This window comes from Canis aureus, chromosome 1 (assembly GCF_053574225.1).
Source record: "Canis aureus isolate CA01 chromosome 1, VMU_Caureus_v.1.0, whole genome shotgun sequence".
Taxonomy (NCBI): domain Eukaryota; kingdom Metazoa; phylum Chordata; class Mammalia; order Carnivora; family Canidae; genus Canis; species Canis aureus.
The window spans coordinates 108,268,544-108,284,632 of NC_135611.1; the positions used below are offsets into that span (position 1 = coordinate 108,268,544).

Sequence of the window (16,089 nt, forward strand, 5' to 3'; positions counted from 1 at the left end):
AGGCTTCCTGGATTCCTGGAGGAGGAGAGCCAACTTGTAGGTAGAACCTGCTATTCCTTTTTTTTTTTTTTTTAAGATTTTTTATTTTATTTATTCAGAGAGATAGAGAGAGAGAGAGAGGCAGAGACACAGGCAGAGGGAGAAGCAGGCATCATACAGAGAGCCCGACGACGTGGGACTCGATCCAGGGTCTCCAGGATCACGCCCTGGGCTGAAGGCGGCGCTAAACCGCTGCGCCACCGGGGCTGCGCGGAACCTGCTATTCCGGTCAGTCTTGTCAATCTCTCCCTACTCGTATCTCGGGCTCCTTCATTGTCACCAGTCTCTAAAAAGTTCCAGGTCTTTCTCGTTATTTCTCCCCACCTCAGGGGTTGGCTGCCCTTAACAATGACCACAAACTGCGTGGCTTAAGAAAAACAGAAACTGATTCTCTCACAGTTCCGGAGGCCAGAAGTCCCAAGTCAAGGTGTCAGCAGGGCCGCAGTCCCTCTGAAGACTCCAGGAGAGGATCCTTCCCTGCATCTCGCAGCTTCTGGTGGCTCCTGATGTTCCTTGACTTGTGGCTGAATCACGCCAGCCAGTCTCTGCCTCTGTCGTCACACTGTCATCTCGAATCCCCCTCTGCCTTTCTCTCATAAGGTCGCTTGTCATTGGACAAGCCAGATACTGAGTGCAGGATGATCCGATTTCATGGTCATACCTCAGCTACACCTGCAAAGACCTTTTTTTTTCTTTTTTTTTTTCTCCTAGATTAGGTCCTACTCAGGTTCTGGGCACCTTTTTGGGGGGTTTGGATGAGTCACTTCCATCTCTGTCCAGCCTCAGTGTTCTATCTGTATAATGGGGCTCATCCTAACCCCACCACCTCCTGGGGCCACTTTGATGGTTGAAGCAAAAGCCTATAGAGCACCTGGCACCTAGGAAATACTGATCAGCACGGTGCCCTTTCTTCCTGATTTATTTCTCCACCAGAGCGGGGTCCCTCCACCACTCTTCCTCAATATGCTCCCCGCTTCTCCTCACAGATGCCTCCATCATGTTTTCTCTCATCCCTCTTTGCTCTGTTTCCCTCCCTTGCCCCACCACTTCCTGTAGAACTCTGGGCAGGTCAGCTATGCCCTCTGACACTTGGTTTCCTCATCTGTAAAACGGGATAACAGTCTCTCCCTCATCAGAAGATGACACGCGTGAGTTCACAGAGAGTGCTCCAACTTTGCCTGGTATACACTGGGTCGTTTACGTGCCGGCTTTTATTACTGTAATTAATAATGATCATAATGATGTTATTGCTGCTGTTTTCTTTGTCTGGCCTCTTTTTCCTGTTTCCATGGTGCCTCCCTCTCCAAATGTTACTGCATTTCTGAATAAGTGTCCCACTGACCTGTAAGCATCATGGGTCTGTAAGGGCTCATCTCTCCCCATTGTTCTGTCTCCCTCTTCTCCCCCAACTGTGATTTTTTTAAAAAAGTAAAATCTTGAGGGGCACCTGGGTGGCTCAGTTGTTGAGCGTCTGCCTTCAGCCCAGGTTGTGATCCCAAAGTCCTGGGATCAGGTCTGCATCAGGCTTTCTGCAGGGAGCCTGCTTCTCTCTCTGCCTATGTCTCTGCCTCTCTCTGTGTGTCTCTCATGAATAAATAAATAAAATCTTTTAGAAAAGGTAAAATCTTGATTTTTTTCATATTTATTTATTTATTTGAGAGAGAGAGAGCATGGTGAGGGAAGGGGGCATGGGCGAGGGAGAAATAGAGAGAGAATCCCAAGATGACTTTCCATTGAGCATGGACCCCAATACGGGGCTCGATGGGGGGCTTGATCCCAAGACCTTGAGATCATGACCCTAGCAGAAACCAAGAGTAGGGTGCTCGACCGACTGCGCCCCCCAGGCCCCCTCCCCACCTGTGATGGTTTTAAAACAAGCCCACAAATTCTCTGATAACTCTTCTCTTCAAGAGGAGGAGCCTAATGGCTTTCCCTTTGACTGTGAGCTATACTTAGTGACTCACTTCTGAGGAAGAGAATAAAACAGAAGTAACAGTGTGTGACTGGAGATTAGGTCATACAAGACATCTCTCTCTCTCTCTCTTTTTTTTAATTTTTATTTATTTATGATAGTCACAGAGAGAGAGAGAGAGAGAGAGAGAGAGAGGCAGAGACATAGGCAGAGGGAGAAGCAGGCTCCATGCACCAGGAGCCCGATGTGGGACTCGATCCCGATCCCGGGTCTCCAGGATCGTGCCCTGGGCCAAAGGCAGGCGCCAAACCGCTGCGCCACCCAGGGATCCCTCCCTCTCCCTCTCTCTCTCTCTCTAACCAGTCACTCTGGGGAAGTCAGCAGCCATACTGTGAGGTCACACCAGTGCCCCTATAGCCCTCAAGAGAGGCACAGTGATGAGGAGCTGAGGCTTCCTAGTGACCATCACGTAGGTCAGCTCAGAAGTGACTGCCCACCCCCAGCTGAACCTTCAGATGACTGCACCCTGGCCTAGGGCCCAACTGGACCCTCATGAGAGGCCCCAAGCCGAACACCCCAGCTAAGCCACTCCCAAACTCCAAATACTTAGACACCTGTTTGTTTCTCAAAGCCACTGAGTTTGGGGGTAATTTGCTATGCGGCAATGGCTAAGTAACAAATTACCTTTCTTGTGTTTTCTGTCTCCATTTCTTTTTTTTTTTTTTTTAAGATTTTATTTATTTATTCATGATAGACACACACAGAGAGAGAGAGAGAGAGAGAGAGAGAGGCAGAGACACAGGCAGAGGGAGAAGCAGGCTCCATGCCAAGAGCTCGATGCAGGACTCGATCCAGGGACTCCAGGATCTTGCCCTGGGCCAAAGGCAGGCGCTAAACCGCTGAGCCACCCAGGGATCCCCAATCTCTCCATTTCTGATTCTCTTTGTGTGTCTCTGTCCCCTCCATCTCTAGGGCCTCTGAATGTCTGTTCTCAATTCTCTATCTGAATGCCTGTCTTCCTGACTCTACTCTCTGCCTTGATGTCACTTGGTCTGTTTCTGGGCCTCCCTCCCTCTCTCTGGGTCTGGGGTCTCTGCCATCTGCCCCTCTCTGGTGATCTCTCTTTCTCTGCATGAGCAACTCTACTCAGAGGTGGGCGTGTGTGTGTGTGTGTGTGTGTGTGTGTGTGTGTGTGTGTCTGCCTCTTTCTCTGTCTCTCTTTGGCATTTGCTGTCTCTCTCTGTCTTTGGATCTCTTTTGGGCTTCTGTCTCTCTCCACTCCCACCCCCAACCCCCTTGCCTGCCAGCTTGTTCTTCCATCTCTGACCAGCTGGGTGGGTGTCTTTGCTGCTATGGCTTAAGTGTGTGTCTCTGTAGTTCTCTCCGCCTCCATCAGTATATATATTTCTCTCACTCTACCTGTATCTCTGTGTGTGTGTGTCTCTGTCTCTCTCTCCTTCTCCCCCTTTCCCTACCCCCCATCTCCAGCAGGCTCCCTCCCTCCATGTCACCCCGTATCCGTCTCAGGCTTCCTTTCCATGCTAAGCCTCTGCAGTTCTCCGACCTCACCTCCGGCTCTCGCCTCGGCCTCCCCGGCTCCTCCTCCCGGCTCGGTCCCTCTCCAGGTCTCTGCCTCCCCCTCCTGGTCAGCTGCGCGCACCGCACCCCGGTCTCCCAGGGGGATCCCTCGGCCGGGTTAAGGCAGCCCCCAGCCGAGGCCCACTGGAGCCTTTGGCGGGGGCTGCAGGCCCCGGTGCAGGTTCCAACCCGAGTCCCCACGAGCTGGGGGACCCCGGATCCTCCGGCGCCCGCGGCCCCGAGCACCGAGACTTCGGAGGACTCTCCCAGCTCCACCTTAAGCGCCCCCCCTTCCCCCTTCTGCGGAGGATGGGAACTGCCAGCTTCGGGCCCCAGGTGTCCGGGCCACCTCCCACCCCCATCCCCACCCCCACGCCCCTGGCCCCGGCACAGCTGGAAGCTGGGGATCAGCTCCTAGCGACCCCTCCATCCTGCCCCCTGGGCACCCCCTACACACACACACACACACACACACACACACACACACACACCCCAGTCCGAGGAGTGTTTGCTGCTGTGAGATCACCCGCCCCCCCAACAACAACGACAAAAAAATTAAATAACACCCAGAGAGAGATCAGAGAGGGAGGGGGAGGAGGGAGCAGGGACGAAGGAAGAGAGAGACGAGAAACAGGAGAGGCAGAAGAGGAGGAGGTGGGGAGACTGGGCGAGAAAGAAGCTGGAGACGAGGGAGACCGAGAGGAGGAGAGAGAAGCAGGATGGAGACATGGGGTTAGGTGGCTCAGGGGAGCTGGGAGAAAAGAGAGAGAAGAGGGGGTGTGGATTAGAAGCCAGGAGGTAACCCCGGGGAGAAGCAGGAGGCAGAGAGAGGAGTAGGAAGATCCAGAGGGAGAGGGAGATTGGAAGGTTGGGGAAACCAGGAGCGAAAGGAGGAAAGGCACAGAGAGCAGATCTGGGGGGGTCTCCGTCCCCACTGCCTCAGTGTTTGGGGAACGGGACTCCCTGTAGGGAGGAGAGGCAGGCTGGAAGTCCTGGAAGGAGAGGGTCCCACAGAGGGGGTTAGGAGGAGCTGAGACGGGGGGGGGGCCAGGACATTGGGAAGGAGTCGCTCAGACCTCCCCAGGATGGGGGCTGCCGCTCGTCTGAGCGCCCCTCGAGCGCTGGTACTCTGGGCCGCACTGGGGGCGGCAGGTAAGGCCTGGGGTGGGGGGGTGGTTGGGGCAGGAACCCCTGAGGGAGCGGTGGGGGTGGGGTGCCAAGGAGAGGGGTTCAGGCTGCTCTCTCCCCAGCTCACATTGGACCTGCTCCTGACCCCGAGGACTGGTGGAGCTACAAGGATAATCTCCAGGGAAACTTCGTGCCAGGTGCAGCCAGGGTGGGGACCCAGGAGTCGGGGCTGTCGGGTGCCTCCTTCCTCAGACCCAAGAGTCCCAGCCCCTTCCTTTCTTCCTCCCTCCCTCCAGAGTGGGGCCCAGCCTGTGAACCCCAGCGGCTCACCATGGGACATTATTTATGCGCATTTCAAGTAGTGAGTGGGAGTGAGTGGAAGGAAGGAGTGTGGGGGAGCAAGAGAGTGTGAGTGCGGGTTTGCAGGGAAGTAGGCAGGTAGGACTGGCTGCTGCTGGCAACCAGAGGTTCCGTGGCCGGGTCCCCAGCCTTGGCCAGCCCTCTCTTGCAACTCCTCTTCCCAATACATTCATTATCCAGCTGTGGGACAAGGGAGACTGAAAGAACTACAACTCCCATGGGCTCTGAGGCAGGCAGGCAGTGGATGGGTAGGCTGGCTGTCCTCAGGCCTGCTGGGAGTTGTAGTTCCTTTTTCCCAATGACTTAATTGAAGACAGATTTGAGCAAGGAGGGTGCTAGATGGTCTTTGGAAACTCCTCCAAGATCTTCTACGGCCCAAGGTTCTGGATCCCAGCCCCCTCCTCCCTCAGACCCAGGAGTCCCCATCCCCTGCCCTTCCTCTCCTGAGATCCGGGACCCCAAAACACAGCCTTTTCAGGGGTTCCCAGTTTGGGGATCCAGTCCCTGTTTCTGACTCCCTTTCCTCCCTGCCCTACTCCTGCCTCCAGGGCCTCCCTTCTGGGGCCTAGTGAATGCAGCCTGGAGTCTTTGTGCTGTGGGGAAGCGACAGAGCCCCGTGGATGTGGAGCTGAAGAGGGTCCTTTACGACCCCTTTCTGCCTCCACTGAGACTGAGCACTGGGGGAGAGAAGGTAAGGCGCCTGGTGGGAGGGGTCACCGAATCCCCTAGGGGTGGGCATGAGTGGGGGTGGGGTGTTGAGGTGGCAGGCCCGCCTAGGGCACAGAGGGGTGCACACTGGGTGGAAAGGAGGCTGCTTAGACTCTAAAAGGGATCACCTGTTCTTCCCTCCCCCAAACATGGCTCCCTCGTTTTTCCCATGTTGGCAAAAGCAATGGTAACACAGACTGTTCCCCGTGCCAGGTGCAGTTTTAAAAGCTTGATAATCTTGATAATCTTGCTAATTCTCCCAACCACCCTATGAGGTGAATGCGATTATTCACTTTATTTTAAGGATGCAGAAACTGTGGCACAGAGAGATTGAGGTACTTGTCTGAGGTCACACAGCTAGAGTGCCAGCACTGGGATTCAAACCCAGGCGGTGTGGTCCTAGCATCCATGCTCTTGCCCACTTTGTAATACCATTTCCTTTAAGAGCTGGGACCACTCTTCATTCAGCTGCCCCCACCAAAAGCCAGGGAGCTATTCCCAACCTGTTCTTGCCCTCATTCCCATGGCTAGTCTGGGCCCTTTTTAGTCTCCCTGCTAAATATCATTTAGATCTTTTCAGTTTGTGTCTTCTCTGCTGCCCCCACCATCACCTTGCATCTGGACTGGTGCCATAGCTTGCTAGCTGGCCTGGTTCTCTGCCTACTGCAATCCACTCTCTACCCCACAGCCAGAGAGATGTTTAAAAGCACAAATCAGATCACACCACTCTCCTGCTCAAAAACCTATTAGGATAAGTAACACTAGCAAACAGTTATACAGCAAGTACCACGTGCCCGGCACTGTGCCAAGTGTGAGATATATAGATATATACTATTATTTAAATAAAAATACAAAACATCCCATCATTGCCCACAAGGCCGTGGACCATCTGGTTCCTATCACCTCTCCTTTGCTCACCAGGTACTGGTTCCACTGGCCCCTTCACTACTACTGAAACAGGCTACCTCAGGGCCCTTGCACTTGCTGTTTCCTCTTCCTGGAATGCCCTTCTCCCTGCTCTTTGCAACGAATTCCTACTTATCCTTTAAGTCTCCACTCAAACATCACTTTCTCACCAAGGCCTCTCCTCACCCTACCAACCCACACCCCAATCAAGGCTGGGTTTCCCATCATGCCTTCTCAGAGCTCTCAGTTCTTCCCCGCATAAGCATAAGATGTAATTAATTAAGCAGTTTCTTATATGATTCATTATTTATTGTCTGCCCTCTGCTCCATTAGGACACAAATATCATGAGGCCTGGGGTTTTTGTCTACTTGTTCATTGCTCTCTTCCTGGCATCCATGGCACACAGTAGCAGCTCAATAAATATTTGTTAGTCGAATAAATTCACCGATATTGAGCACCTATATGGGCTAGAACAGAGCCTGGAAAGTCATTGGTGTTCAAATTATGCTGAATTATTAAATAATTGTTGGAAGCAGGAAATGTACCAGTGAGACACAGGAGGGAAAAGATCTCTCTTTGTCCCTGTGACGGCTTCCACCTCTCCTGCAGCTCCGGGGAACACTGTACAACACCGGCCGCCATGTCTCCTTCCTGCCTGCGCCCCGGCCCGTGGTCAATGTGTCTGGGGGTCCCCTCCTCTATAGCCACCGACTCAGTGAACTGCGACTGCTATTTGGAGCACGTGACGGAGCTGGCTCTGAACACCAGATCAACCACCAGGGCTTCTCTGCTGAGGTGGTGGCCACTGGCCTCTGACCCTTGACCTCACCCTGAGTTGATCCAATTCCTCCCACCTCACCTTTCTCTTCATGTCTCACCCCCTCCTCCTTCACAGAACTGCCCCCCAAGCACTAATCTTTAATCTGACTTGGGACCCCAAGGTCCCAGAGCTGCACCCCTTCTCTCCTCCCTTTCTGCTGGGGGACCCCACTCTGTGCTCCCCTTCCAGGTGCAGCTCATCCACTTCAACCAAGAACTCTATGGGAACCTCAGCGCTGCCTCCCGGGGCCCCAATGGCCTGGCCATTCTCAGCCTCTTTGTCAATGTGAGCCCAGGCAAGATTGGGAGGGAGCAAGTGGCTGGGTGCCTGGAATTGGGTCTGGGGGAGGTCCTGGGGGAGGAAGGGATTGGGGTCCTGGACTTCTGGATTCCTACCTCCTCACCTTGTACCGCCACACAGGTGGCTGGCAGCTCAAACCCCTTCCTCAGCCGCCTCCTTAACCGTGACACCATCACCCGCATCTCCTACAAGAGTAAGTCCCTGGTGCATTGGGCTGTTGGGGGTGGGGTGGGGTGGTGGGGGTGGGAGGGTAGGAGGAGCAGTGTGTGCAGAGGAGAGGAGGTCAGGAGGGGTCTTGCTATTCACTCTAGCCCATTATTCCCGCAGATGATGCCTACTTTCTTCAAGACCTGAGCCTGGAGCTCCTGTTCCCCGAATCCTTTGGCTTCATCACTTATCAGGGGTCACTCAGCACCCCGCCCTGCTCAGAGACTGTCACCTGGATCCTCATTGACCGGGCCCTCAATATCACCTCCCTCCAGGTGACCCGCTGTCTGCCCCCTCCAGGCCGGCTAACCCATTCCCTGGCCTGGGCATTCCCCTCTAGGCCCTACCTACCCTCCTTCCTCCTTGCAGATCTGACTGCTAGGAGGCTCACACAACCTTTGGGGGTGGGCTGGGGCCAAGTAAGACCCCGCCCACCCGCTCCAGGGGCGGGGCCGCCTCTCTGACGATTCGCTAGGACCCTTCGTGATTCACTCTCAGTTTCCCACTCCCTTCCGCGGCAGATGCACTCCCTGAGACTCCTGAGCCAGAATCCTCCGTCCCAGATCTTCCAGAGCCTCAGCGGTAACGGCCGGCCCCTGCAGCCCTTGGCCCACAGGGCACTGAGGGGCAACAGGGACCCCCGGCACCCCGAGAGGCGCTGCCGAGGCCCCAACTACCGCCTGCATGGTATGCTCGGGTCTCCACCACCACCACCCCCCCCCCGCACGTCTTGGTCTAACCCGCCTCTGTGTCTCCCCTTCTTTTCTCAATATGATACAGTCCTGCCCACCCCTTTGCCGTTTCTGTAAGGTCCAGCCTCCTGATCTCGCACTCGCTCTCCCTTCTACGTTTGTGTCAACATGGTACGGTCCACCTCCCCGCCACAGACCGTAGCTGGTCCGTGATTTGTCCCTCTTCACCGCTTGCAACTTGCAACTTGGTATATAACCCGAGATCCCTGGCTCCTCCCGCCCCACGGGCCGTGCTTTCCATTACTAGGGTTTTCCAAAGTGGTACAGCCCGGATCCTTTCCCGGTTTCCATGTGGTACGATCTCAAGCTGTTCCATAACCCGACACACACCCCCTTCCTGAAAATCAACGTGGTACAACCCCCTTCCCTCTCCACTGCCTAGCCTGTGCGGTTCGACCCTGCGATCTCTGGGCCACCACTCTAGCTTCTCTGCGGGGTTTAGCCCTGACCCCTACCCCCACCCCCATGAGTACCTTCCTGCAGTTCCGTGTGATGCTGAAGCTGGACGTCCCCATTCAACCCTCCTGCTGCCTCCTGTTGGTTAAACCCAGCGCGGGTCCAGAACCTGACCCGTTTCCCCCAACTTCTCGACTTGGTACCTTCCGGCTTCCCCCTCCGCAGCCTCCCCGTGGTAGAGCCCACCGCGGCCCAGCCCCCGCCTCCCTGCAAACCCCCTGCAGGGAGCCCTAAACTAACGATCCGCTACCGGTGTCGTCTGTCTTACAGTGGATGGTGCCCCCCATGGTCGCTGAGACTCCCCGTCGAGGATTGCGCCCGTCCTCTCCAAGTCTCCCCACACGGGGAGGGGAGTTACCCCCAAAACAAAGCTATTAAAGGGACAGAATACTTCCTGTTTCTTAGTGGTCTGATTCTAGGCGCGGCGGGGAAACATGGGTACTGAAGAACAGCAGCCTGCTTCTAGAAACCAGTCTCCCTCTTCCTAAACCGCCCCGCTCGGTGTTTCGGCTTCCTGTTTCCCAAAACCGACATTTCGGTTGGCGGCTCCTTTAAGCGGCGCCTCTTTTCATTCCCCCAACTCCCCTCCCCGCCCGGCAGCACGCGCGGAGCCATGTGCTTCCCCCTCCCGCCTGCCTCATTGGCCCGAACTGGGTCAGGGTCCCGCCCCCAGTGCAGTCTCCCATTGGGCAAATGTAGGTCAGGGTCCCGCCTCTCACCTAAAGGCACGGCCACTTCACGCCCTGAGCCCCTCACGCGCCCTCCCGAGCCCTGGAGGATCCGGGGGTCCCATTGGCCGTGCGTCTCGAAGGGTCAGGACGCGATTGGCCCGCGCTTTCAGCCGGAGGGAGGCACGCGGCTGGGGTGCTTAGCCCAAGAGGCTGGCAGGGGCCGAGGGGAGGGGTGCGCGCTGTGGCGTCGGGTGTTTTGGTTTGGCTTTTTTTTTTTTTTCCGCGAAAGAAGTTTGCGTTGGCCACGCCTCAAGGCGGCCGCCTCCTCTTGCCCCCTCCCCCGCCCTCCGCGCACACCTCTTGGTGCAGATTGCAAAGCGCCTTCCGCTGAGAGAGCTGCAGATTTTGCAAGAGCCAGGCTCGCCCACCTTGTAGAAGGAGCGCCTGGTGTCCCCTTGAACTCTGAGTAGCAAAGAGCCGGCTGCCTGGTTTTGATCAAGCCTCTCACTCGGACTGCATGATCTCCTGGGACCCTCTTGAGTTGCACGTTTCTGCACCGAGGACTGCAAATCCCCGTCACCCCTAGGATTTGCAGTGTTCTGGATACTGGAGGCTTGCAAGCTCCGCTCGCCCGCCCCTGGGTAGGCACTCGCCCGAACCACAGGAGTGTGCCGCTGACTGGCAAGCCAGCTCTTCGCCTCTCCATGAGCCCGTGAGCCTGCGGGCAGGTGCCCGGTGATGGCGCGGCCGGTGAGCGACAGGGCCCCGGCTTCCCTGCTGCTGGGCGGCCCAGCCGGGGCCCCCCCTGGCGGGGGAGCGCTGCTTGGGCTGCGGAGCCTTCTGCAGGGGACCAGCAAACCCAAAGAGCCAGCCAGCTGTGAGTTCTAGCCCCCATCTATCCCAACCCGGACACCCTACTCCCATAGGGATTCAAGTGTTGAGGGGGGTGGGGGACTGGTGGCTCCCTCCTACGAGCGGAGAGTCCATCCTTTACCCGTCATCTACCCGATTACAAAGGTGTTCAGGCCCCTAAGTCCCTCAGCACCCAGGATCCAAAAGTACAGGCGCTCAAGCCCGTCCACCAGGAAGACCCAAGGAGTCCCCCCAAAGTCCTCTTTTCCGAGGACACAAGAGTCTGGGCTCCAGCCCCCGCTTCCTCTGGATTCTGAGAGTCTGGACCCCTGGGGTCCAGGGAGGAGGGAGGGGGTGTGTCGGATGCTCACACGGTAGTGACACGGGCTTGGGCGGGGCCTCCTGGGGTCACATGGAGTCTAGGGATGAGGAATGTGCCCCAGGAATAGAGCCCCTTCCTGCCCCTTACATAGTGTGGGGGTGGGGAGAAGAGATTCCTGTGAGCAAGGGGGTTAGACTACAGAGAAGTCTCACCTGCCCAACCCTCCACCTACCTCTGTCTGAACTTCCGTCCCCCTTCTGTGTCTCTATCCCTTCCCTGGTCTGTGTCCTCTCCTTGTCTGGGTCTCTATCCTCCACTCTTTCTGAGTCTCGGTACCCGTCTCTCTCTCTGTGGCGCCCCTTTCTGTGCTTTCTCTCTGGGTCTCTTTCCCTCTCTTGAGTCTCTGTCTCTTCTTTTGGGGTCCTTGCCTTCCCACTCTTATCTCTGCCTCTCCCCCGCCTGTCCGTCTTGCTCTGGATCTCCGTCGTGTGGGTCTCTATCTCCCCTTTCTTCGCGTCTCTCTGTCTCGGGGGTCTCTTCTCCATCTCTTCCTTCCCACCCCGCAGGTCTCCTGAAGGAAAAGGAGCGCAAGGCGGCTCCGCCAACAGCCACGGTCCCCGGGCCAGGCCTGGAGACGGCGGGCCCGGCGGATGCCCCAGCTGGGGCGGCGGTGGGCGGCGGGTCCCCGCGGGGGCGCCCGGGGGCCCCGCCAGGCCCGGGTCTGTTGGCGCCGCTGCTGTGGGAGCGGACGCTGCCGTTCGGCGACGTGGAGTACGTGGACCTGGACGCGTTCTTGCTGGAGCACGGGCTCCCGCCCAGCCCGCCGCCGCCCGGGGGCCCATCACCGGCGCCCTCGCCCGTGCGCACGCCCGCACCCTCCCCGGGGCCCGGTTCCTGCGGCTCAGCTTCCCCTCGTTCCTCCCCGGGGCACGCCCCCACCCGGGCTGCCCTCGGGGCCGCGGGCGGCCACCGCGCAGGTGCGACGGCGGGGGCGGGGCAGGGCCCTGGTGGGGCGGGGCTTGGGCTTTAGGGGCGGGGCTGTACAGCACTTGGGGCCGGGAGCGTGGGGCTGGGGTTGTGCGCCCAAGTTCTGGGGCCTCTAGGCGCGAGAGATGCTGGGAGAGGAGTCTGGATTCTCTGCTTCCTAATGCGTCAGGGACTGGGTCTCCTGGATCCATTGGAGATGGGGGCCTTGGGATCCCAAATTACAGGAAGTCTGCCCAGTGGGGCGGTAGTGTGGACTTTTCTGTGGAACGTGGAGACAGAGGGTGGGGACACTCGATTACTGGGGAGTGAACTGCGCTCCAGATTCTGGGCCTGGAATCTGTGGACTGGGGAAGAACTGTAACCCCTAGGCCCTCTACAGGGAAGAAAGCAAGGTCTGGGCACAGACTTATTTCACTGGGATCTAAGAGACTGGCAGCCCTAGTTGCTGGGTCCTCCAGTGGAGAAGAGCTAGGACCCGGGGTCGCGGAGTCCTCTAGATGGAATCTAGAAGGTTGGGGATCTTCAAACTGGGTCTTCCGTTGGGACAACGACCGCGAGCCTCCTATGTTCCTGGGAGAGGAGGGGCCTGGGATCACAGAATCATGTATATCCCAGTGGCGAGGGAGAAGGTCAAGGGGACCGTTTCAGCGTGTTCCCCAGAGAGCAGGAGGGCCTGTATCTTTGGAGGTTGAGAGGTTTGAGCTGAGACCCCAGGGAGAAGGAAAAGTGTGCGCCCTCGGGCACTTGGGGGTCTCCACGGGCGGACTGCAGGTTGGGGAATTCCTGGACACACCAGCCCCTGGCGCGGCCTTAGGCCAGAAGCAGGGCCCTTCCCTTCCAGGCCGCACATTCCCGCGCCACGTGAGTCCTCCCCTCCCTCCTCCTTGCTTCTCGCTTCGCGCACGCGCGGTCACGCGGAGGGGGCGGGGCCTGGAGAACTAGAGGGCGCCCGTGGCGGCAGGGGGGGCGGGGCGGGAAAGCAGGCACCCGCACGTGACAGGCCCTGAACCTGTGTCCTCAGCTGGCCCCGGCTTGCTCGCTCTTAAAGGCACAGGCCATCCCTGTCCCTTCTCTTGAACCAACTTCCCCCAGGCCTCAGTCGTTTCTGCTTTTCTTCCCTAACTCTTCAGGGCCAGGAGCTCTTACACGGCTCACCTGAAATCTTTTCAGTGCACTGGATTTCTTTTTCCTGAACAGCCTGGGGTCTAGGCTTTGGTCATGGATTCAGTAAGCAGGATTCAGGCTAGATAATGAGAAAGAAGTAACTGCCAATCTGAAGGCCTGAGGTTTAGACCAGGCTCGTGTGTTATTTAGGGTAGGTCAGTTATAATTGGGCCTGTTTCCCTATTTGTAAAAATGGAATTGGTTCCTTGATTTCTAAGCACCTTTGTAGCTTACAGAACCTGCGTATTTTATATTAGAGAGGTTGATCTCTGGTGGGCTTTGTGGTAGGCTTCATAAGGGCCTTTCTTGTGGTAGAAAAGAGCAGGGGGTAGCCTCTGTGAAACACCCCCTCCCTCAATAAATCCACATTCAGGTGGCACATTCTGTTTCCCCAAGGCCTGACCTCTCGGGACACACCCAGCCCCGTGGACCCAGACACCGTGGAGGTGCTGATGACATTTGAACCAGACCCGGCCGATTTAGCCCTGTCAAGCATTCCTGGCCATGAGACCTTTGACCCTCGGAGACATCGCTTCTCAGAGGAGGAACTTAAGCCCCAGCCCATCATGAAGAAGGCCCGGAAGATCCAGGTGCCAGAGGAGCAGAAGGTAAGCATTGCCAGAGGTAGGATCAAGGTGTGGCCTTTATAGGTCCCTTAGCCAGGGATGGCCCTTTCCTCACAGACAAGCCTGGGCTTCTCACTTTGGTTTTAGCTCTCAGGTTCTCTTAACCTACAGCCAAGAATGGGATGTCCATAGCCATGGGCTTGAGGGGGCCGAGGTTTGGGCTTGAGATTTACAAAGATGGTATCACTGGGGGATGCAGACTCAGCCAGCCCTGCTTGGACCCACCAGTATAGGCTTGGAGCTGTGACCAGGCCCTGTTGCCAAAGACAGCATCCCTTAGCAGCATGGTATCGGTCTGTTTCTTTTGAGCCACTTGTCAGGCTGGGGCTGATCTTTTTTTTTTTTTTTTTTAATTTTGTTTAAATTTTTATTTATTTATGATAGTTACAGAGAGAGAGAGAGAGAGAGAGGCAGAGACACAGGCAGAGGGAGAAGCAGGCTCCATGCACCGGGAGCCCGACGTGGGACTCGATCCCGGGTCCCCAGGATCGCGCCCTGGGCCAAAGGCAGGCGCCAAACCGCTGCGCCACCCAGGGATCCCTGGGGCTGATCTTTTGATCTCTGATTTGGGGCATCTTTCCTGGTGCTTGCATCTATGTAGGATGCAGACTTTGCCAGCCCCTCTGGGTCTTGTTTCTCATTGGTGAGAGGCCTCAAGTTCTCTCTAGCAGCCAGAGCCACATTCTGATTTGGAGCTGTGACCACATCTTTCTGGCATCCTGCCTTTGCCAACTCTGGGGTCTCCCCTAGTAAGGGGTGCCAGGGGTTCTCTCACCAGACTTCACCATGCCCTTGTGTAAGACACAGCTACCCGAAGCACTGAGGACTGGCTTGTCAACCCAGTCTAGACCAGTGGTTTCTCCTGTCACAGGGCCAGGACTCGATTTACCTTAGTAAGCAAAAACTAGGCTTTTGTGAAATGGGGGTGGGAGGAGAGCATCTGTTGGAGCTCTGGGTGGTCCTTGTTACTAAGGAGTGGTCCTCCTCCACAGCCAAATTCTACAACTGGGGAACCTAAGGGTAATGGTCTAGGGAGGTCTCAGGATAGGCCCTTTTACTAAGGGACAGCTCTTCTAGCAACCCAGGCTGTTGGGGAGAAGGCAGCTGTTTGGCCTCTATTCAAGGCCAGAGGGTCAGAGACTGGCTGCAGTTATTGGGACCACTTAGACCTTACTTTTGTTTGCTGAAGAAGGATGGAGTTACCTTGACAACCAGGTCAAAGGGCCCCAGCCCTGGATTTGTGGGACCCCAAACCCCATTGCTAGGGATCCTAAGCTTTCCTTAGCAACCAGGATCTGAGAAGGTGGTGCAAAGAGTGGTGCTTTTTTTCCTGGGAAAAGCCCTCAGACCCTGCAGGCCCTGTTGCTAGGGAACAAGCATCCTTAGCAACCAGGAGCTAACTGTAGGTCCTTGTCAAGCCAGGAGTGGTGGGGTTTGTTTGCACAGTGGAGACTTGAAGCCCAGTTGCTTGAAGTGGGGAGAACTATCTCTCACCTTAGTTGTTGCCAGGGGCCTGCTCTCCTTGGCAACCATACCCTTGGGTACCCATCCTAGGAAAGACCTGGTATCTTTTGGTACCCAGTGCTGGGCAAGAAGCACACCCGGGGTGGGGTGGGGGGTCTCTTCGATGCTGCCTGGTCCTTGAAGGCACAAGGAAAGCTGCTTCTCCTGGTCCTTCTGGTCCTTAGTGCTTTCTCAAACCCTACCCTCAGGACGAGAAGTATTGGAGCCGACGGTACAAGAATAACGAGGCAGCCAAGAGGTCGCGAGATGCCCGGCGGCTCAAGGAGAACCAGATCTCGGTACGGGCGGCCTTCCTGGAGAAGGAGAACGCCCTGCTGAGGCAGGAAGTGGTGGCTGTGCGCCAAGAGCTGTCCCACTACCGCGCCGTGCTGTCCCGCTACCAGGCCCAGCACGGATCCCTGTGAGGCCGTCCCCCATCCCTGCCAGGCAGCCTCGCTCAGACTTGTGCCCTGACGCCCTCTTCCCTCCCCACCCTGTGGCCCACGGGCCGGCCAGCTGAGTGCCCCAGGAACGTGATGATGCAGATAAATACATTTATATTTTTAAGAAAAAGCGAGCCTCCCCCCTCCCTCGCGGGGGCGGGGAGGGTCCTGTGTGTGTGCCCCTGCCACTTCGGGGACCCCATCCTCCCACCGCCTCCGTTAATGCGTCCTGAATAAATCTTGAGAACCCCAGAGCCAGCTGTTGTGGGGGAGGAGGCAGCTCCCTGGCCCCAGTTCAAGGCCATTGGGTCACGCTGGCCGCGGTCTGTGGGCAGGTCTGGGCTTTGGTCCATA

The 16,089-nt window shown here is 56.8% G+C and overlaps 2 protein-coding genes across 2 annotated transcripts; both read left to right on the top strand.

The window, feature by feature from the left end:
- The first annotated feature begins 3,935 nt into the window (after positions 1-3,935).
- On the top strand, positions 3,936-9,566 carry CA11 (carbonic anhydrase 11). The gene is made up of 9 exons (XM_077846486.1): positions 3,936-4,681; positions 4,780-4,854; positions 5,566-5,708; positions 7,242-7,427; positions 7,642-7,737; positions 7,873-7,945; positions 8,080-8,234; positions 8,481-8,646; positions 9,438-9,566. Exons 1-9 carry the CDS (start codon positions 4,615-4,617, stop codon positions 9,461-9,463), a joined length of 987 nt encoding a protein of 328 aa, XP_077702612.1. The 5' UTR covers positions 3,936-4,614; the 3' UTR covers positions 9,464-9,566.
- Positions 9,567-9,870: 304 nt separating this feature from the next.
- Positions 9,871-15,987, top strand: DBP (D-box binding PAR bZIP transcription factor). The gene is made up of 4 exons (XM_077846496.1): positions 9,871-10,715; positions 11,579-11,989; positions 13,560-13,771; positions 15,502-15,987. The coding sequence occupies exons 1-4, from the start codon at positions 10,577-10,579 to the stop codon at positions 15,715-15,717; spliced, it is 978 nt and encodes a 325-aa protein (XP_077702622.1). The 5' UTR covers positions 9,871-10,576; the 3' UTR covers positions 15,718-15,987.
- The last annotated feature ends 102 nt before the right edge of the window (positions 15,988-16,089 follow it).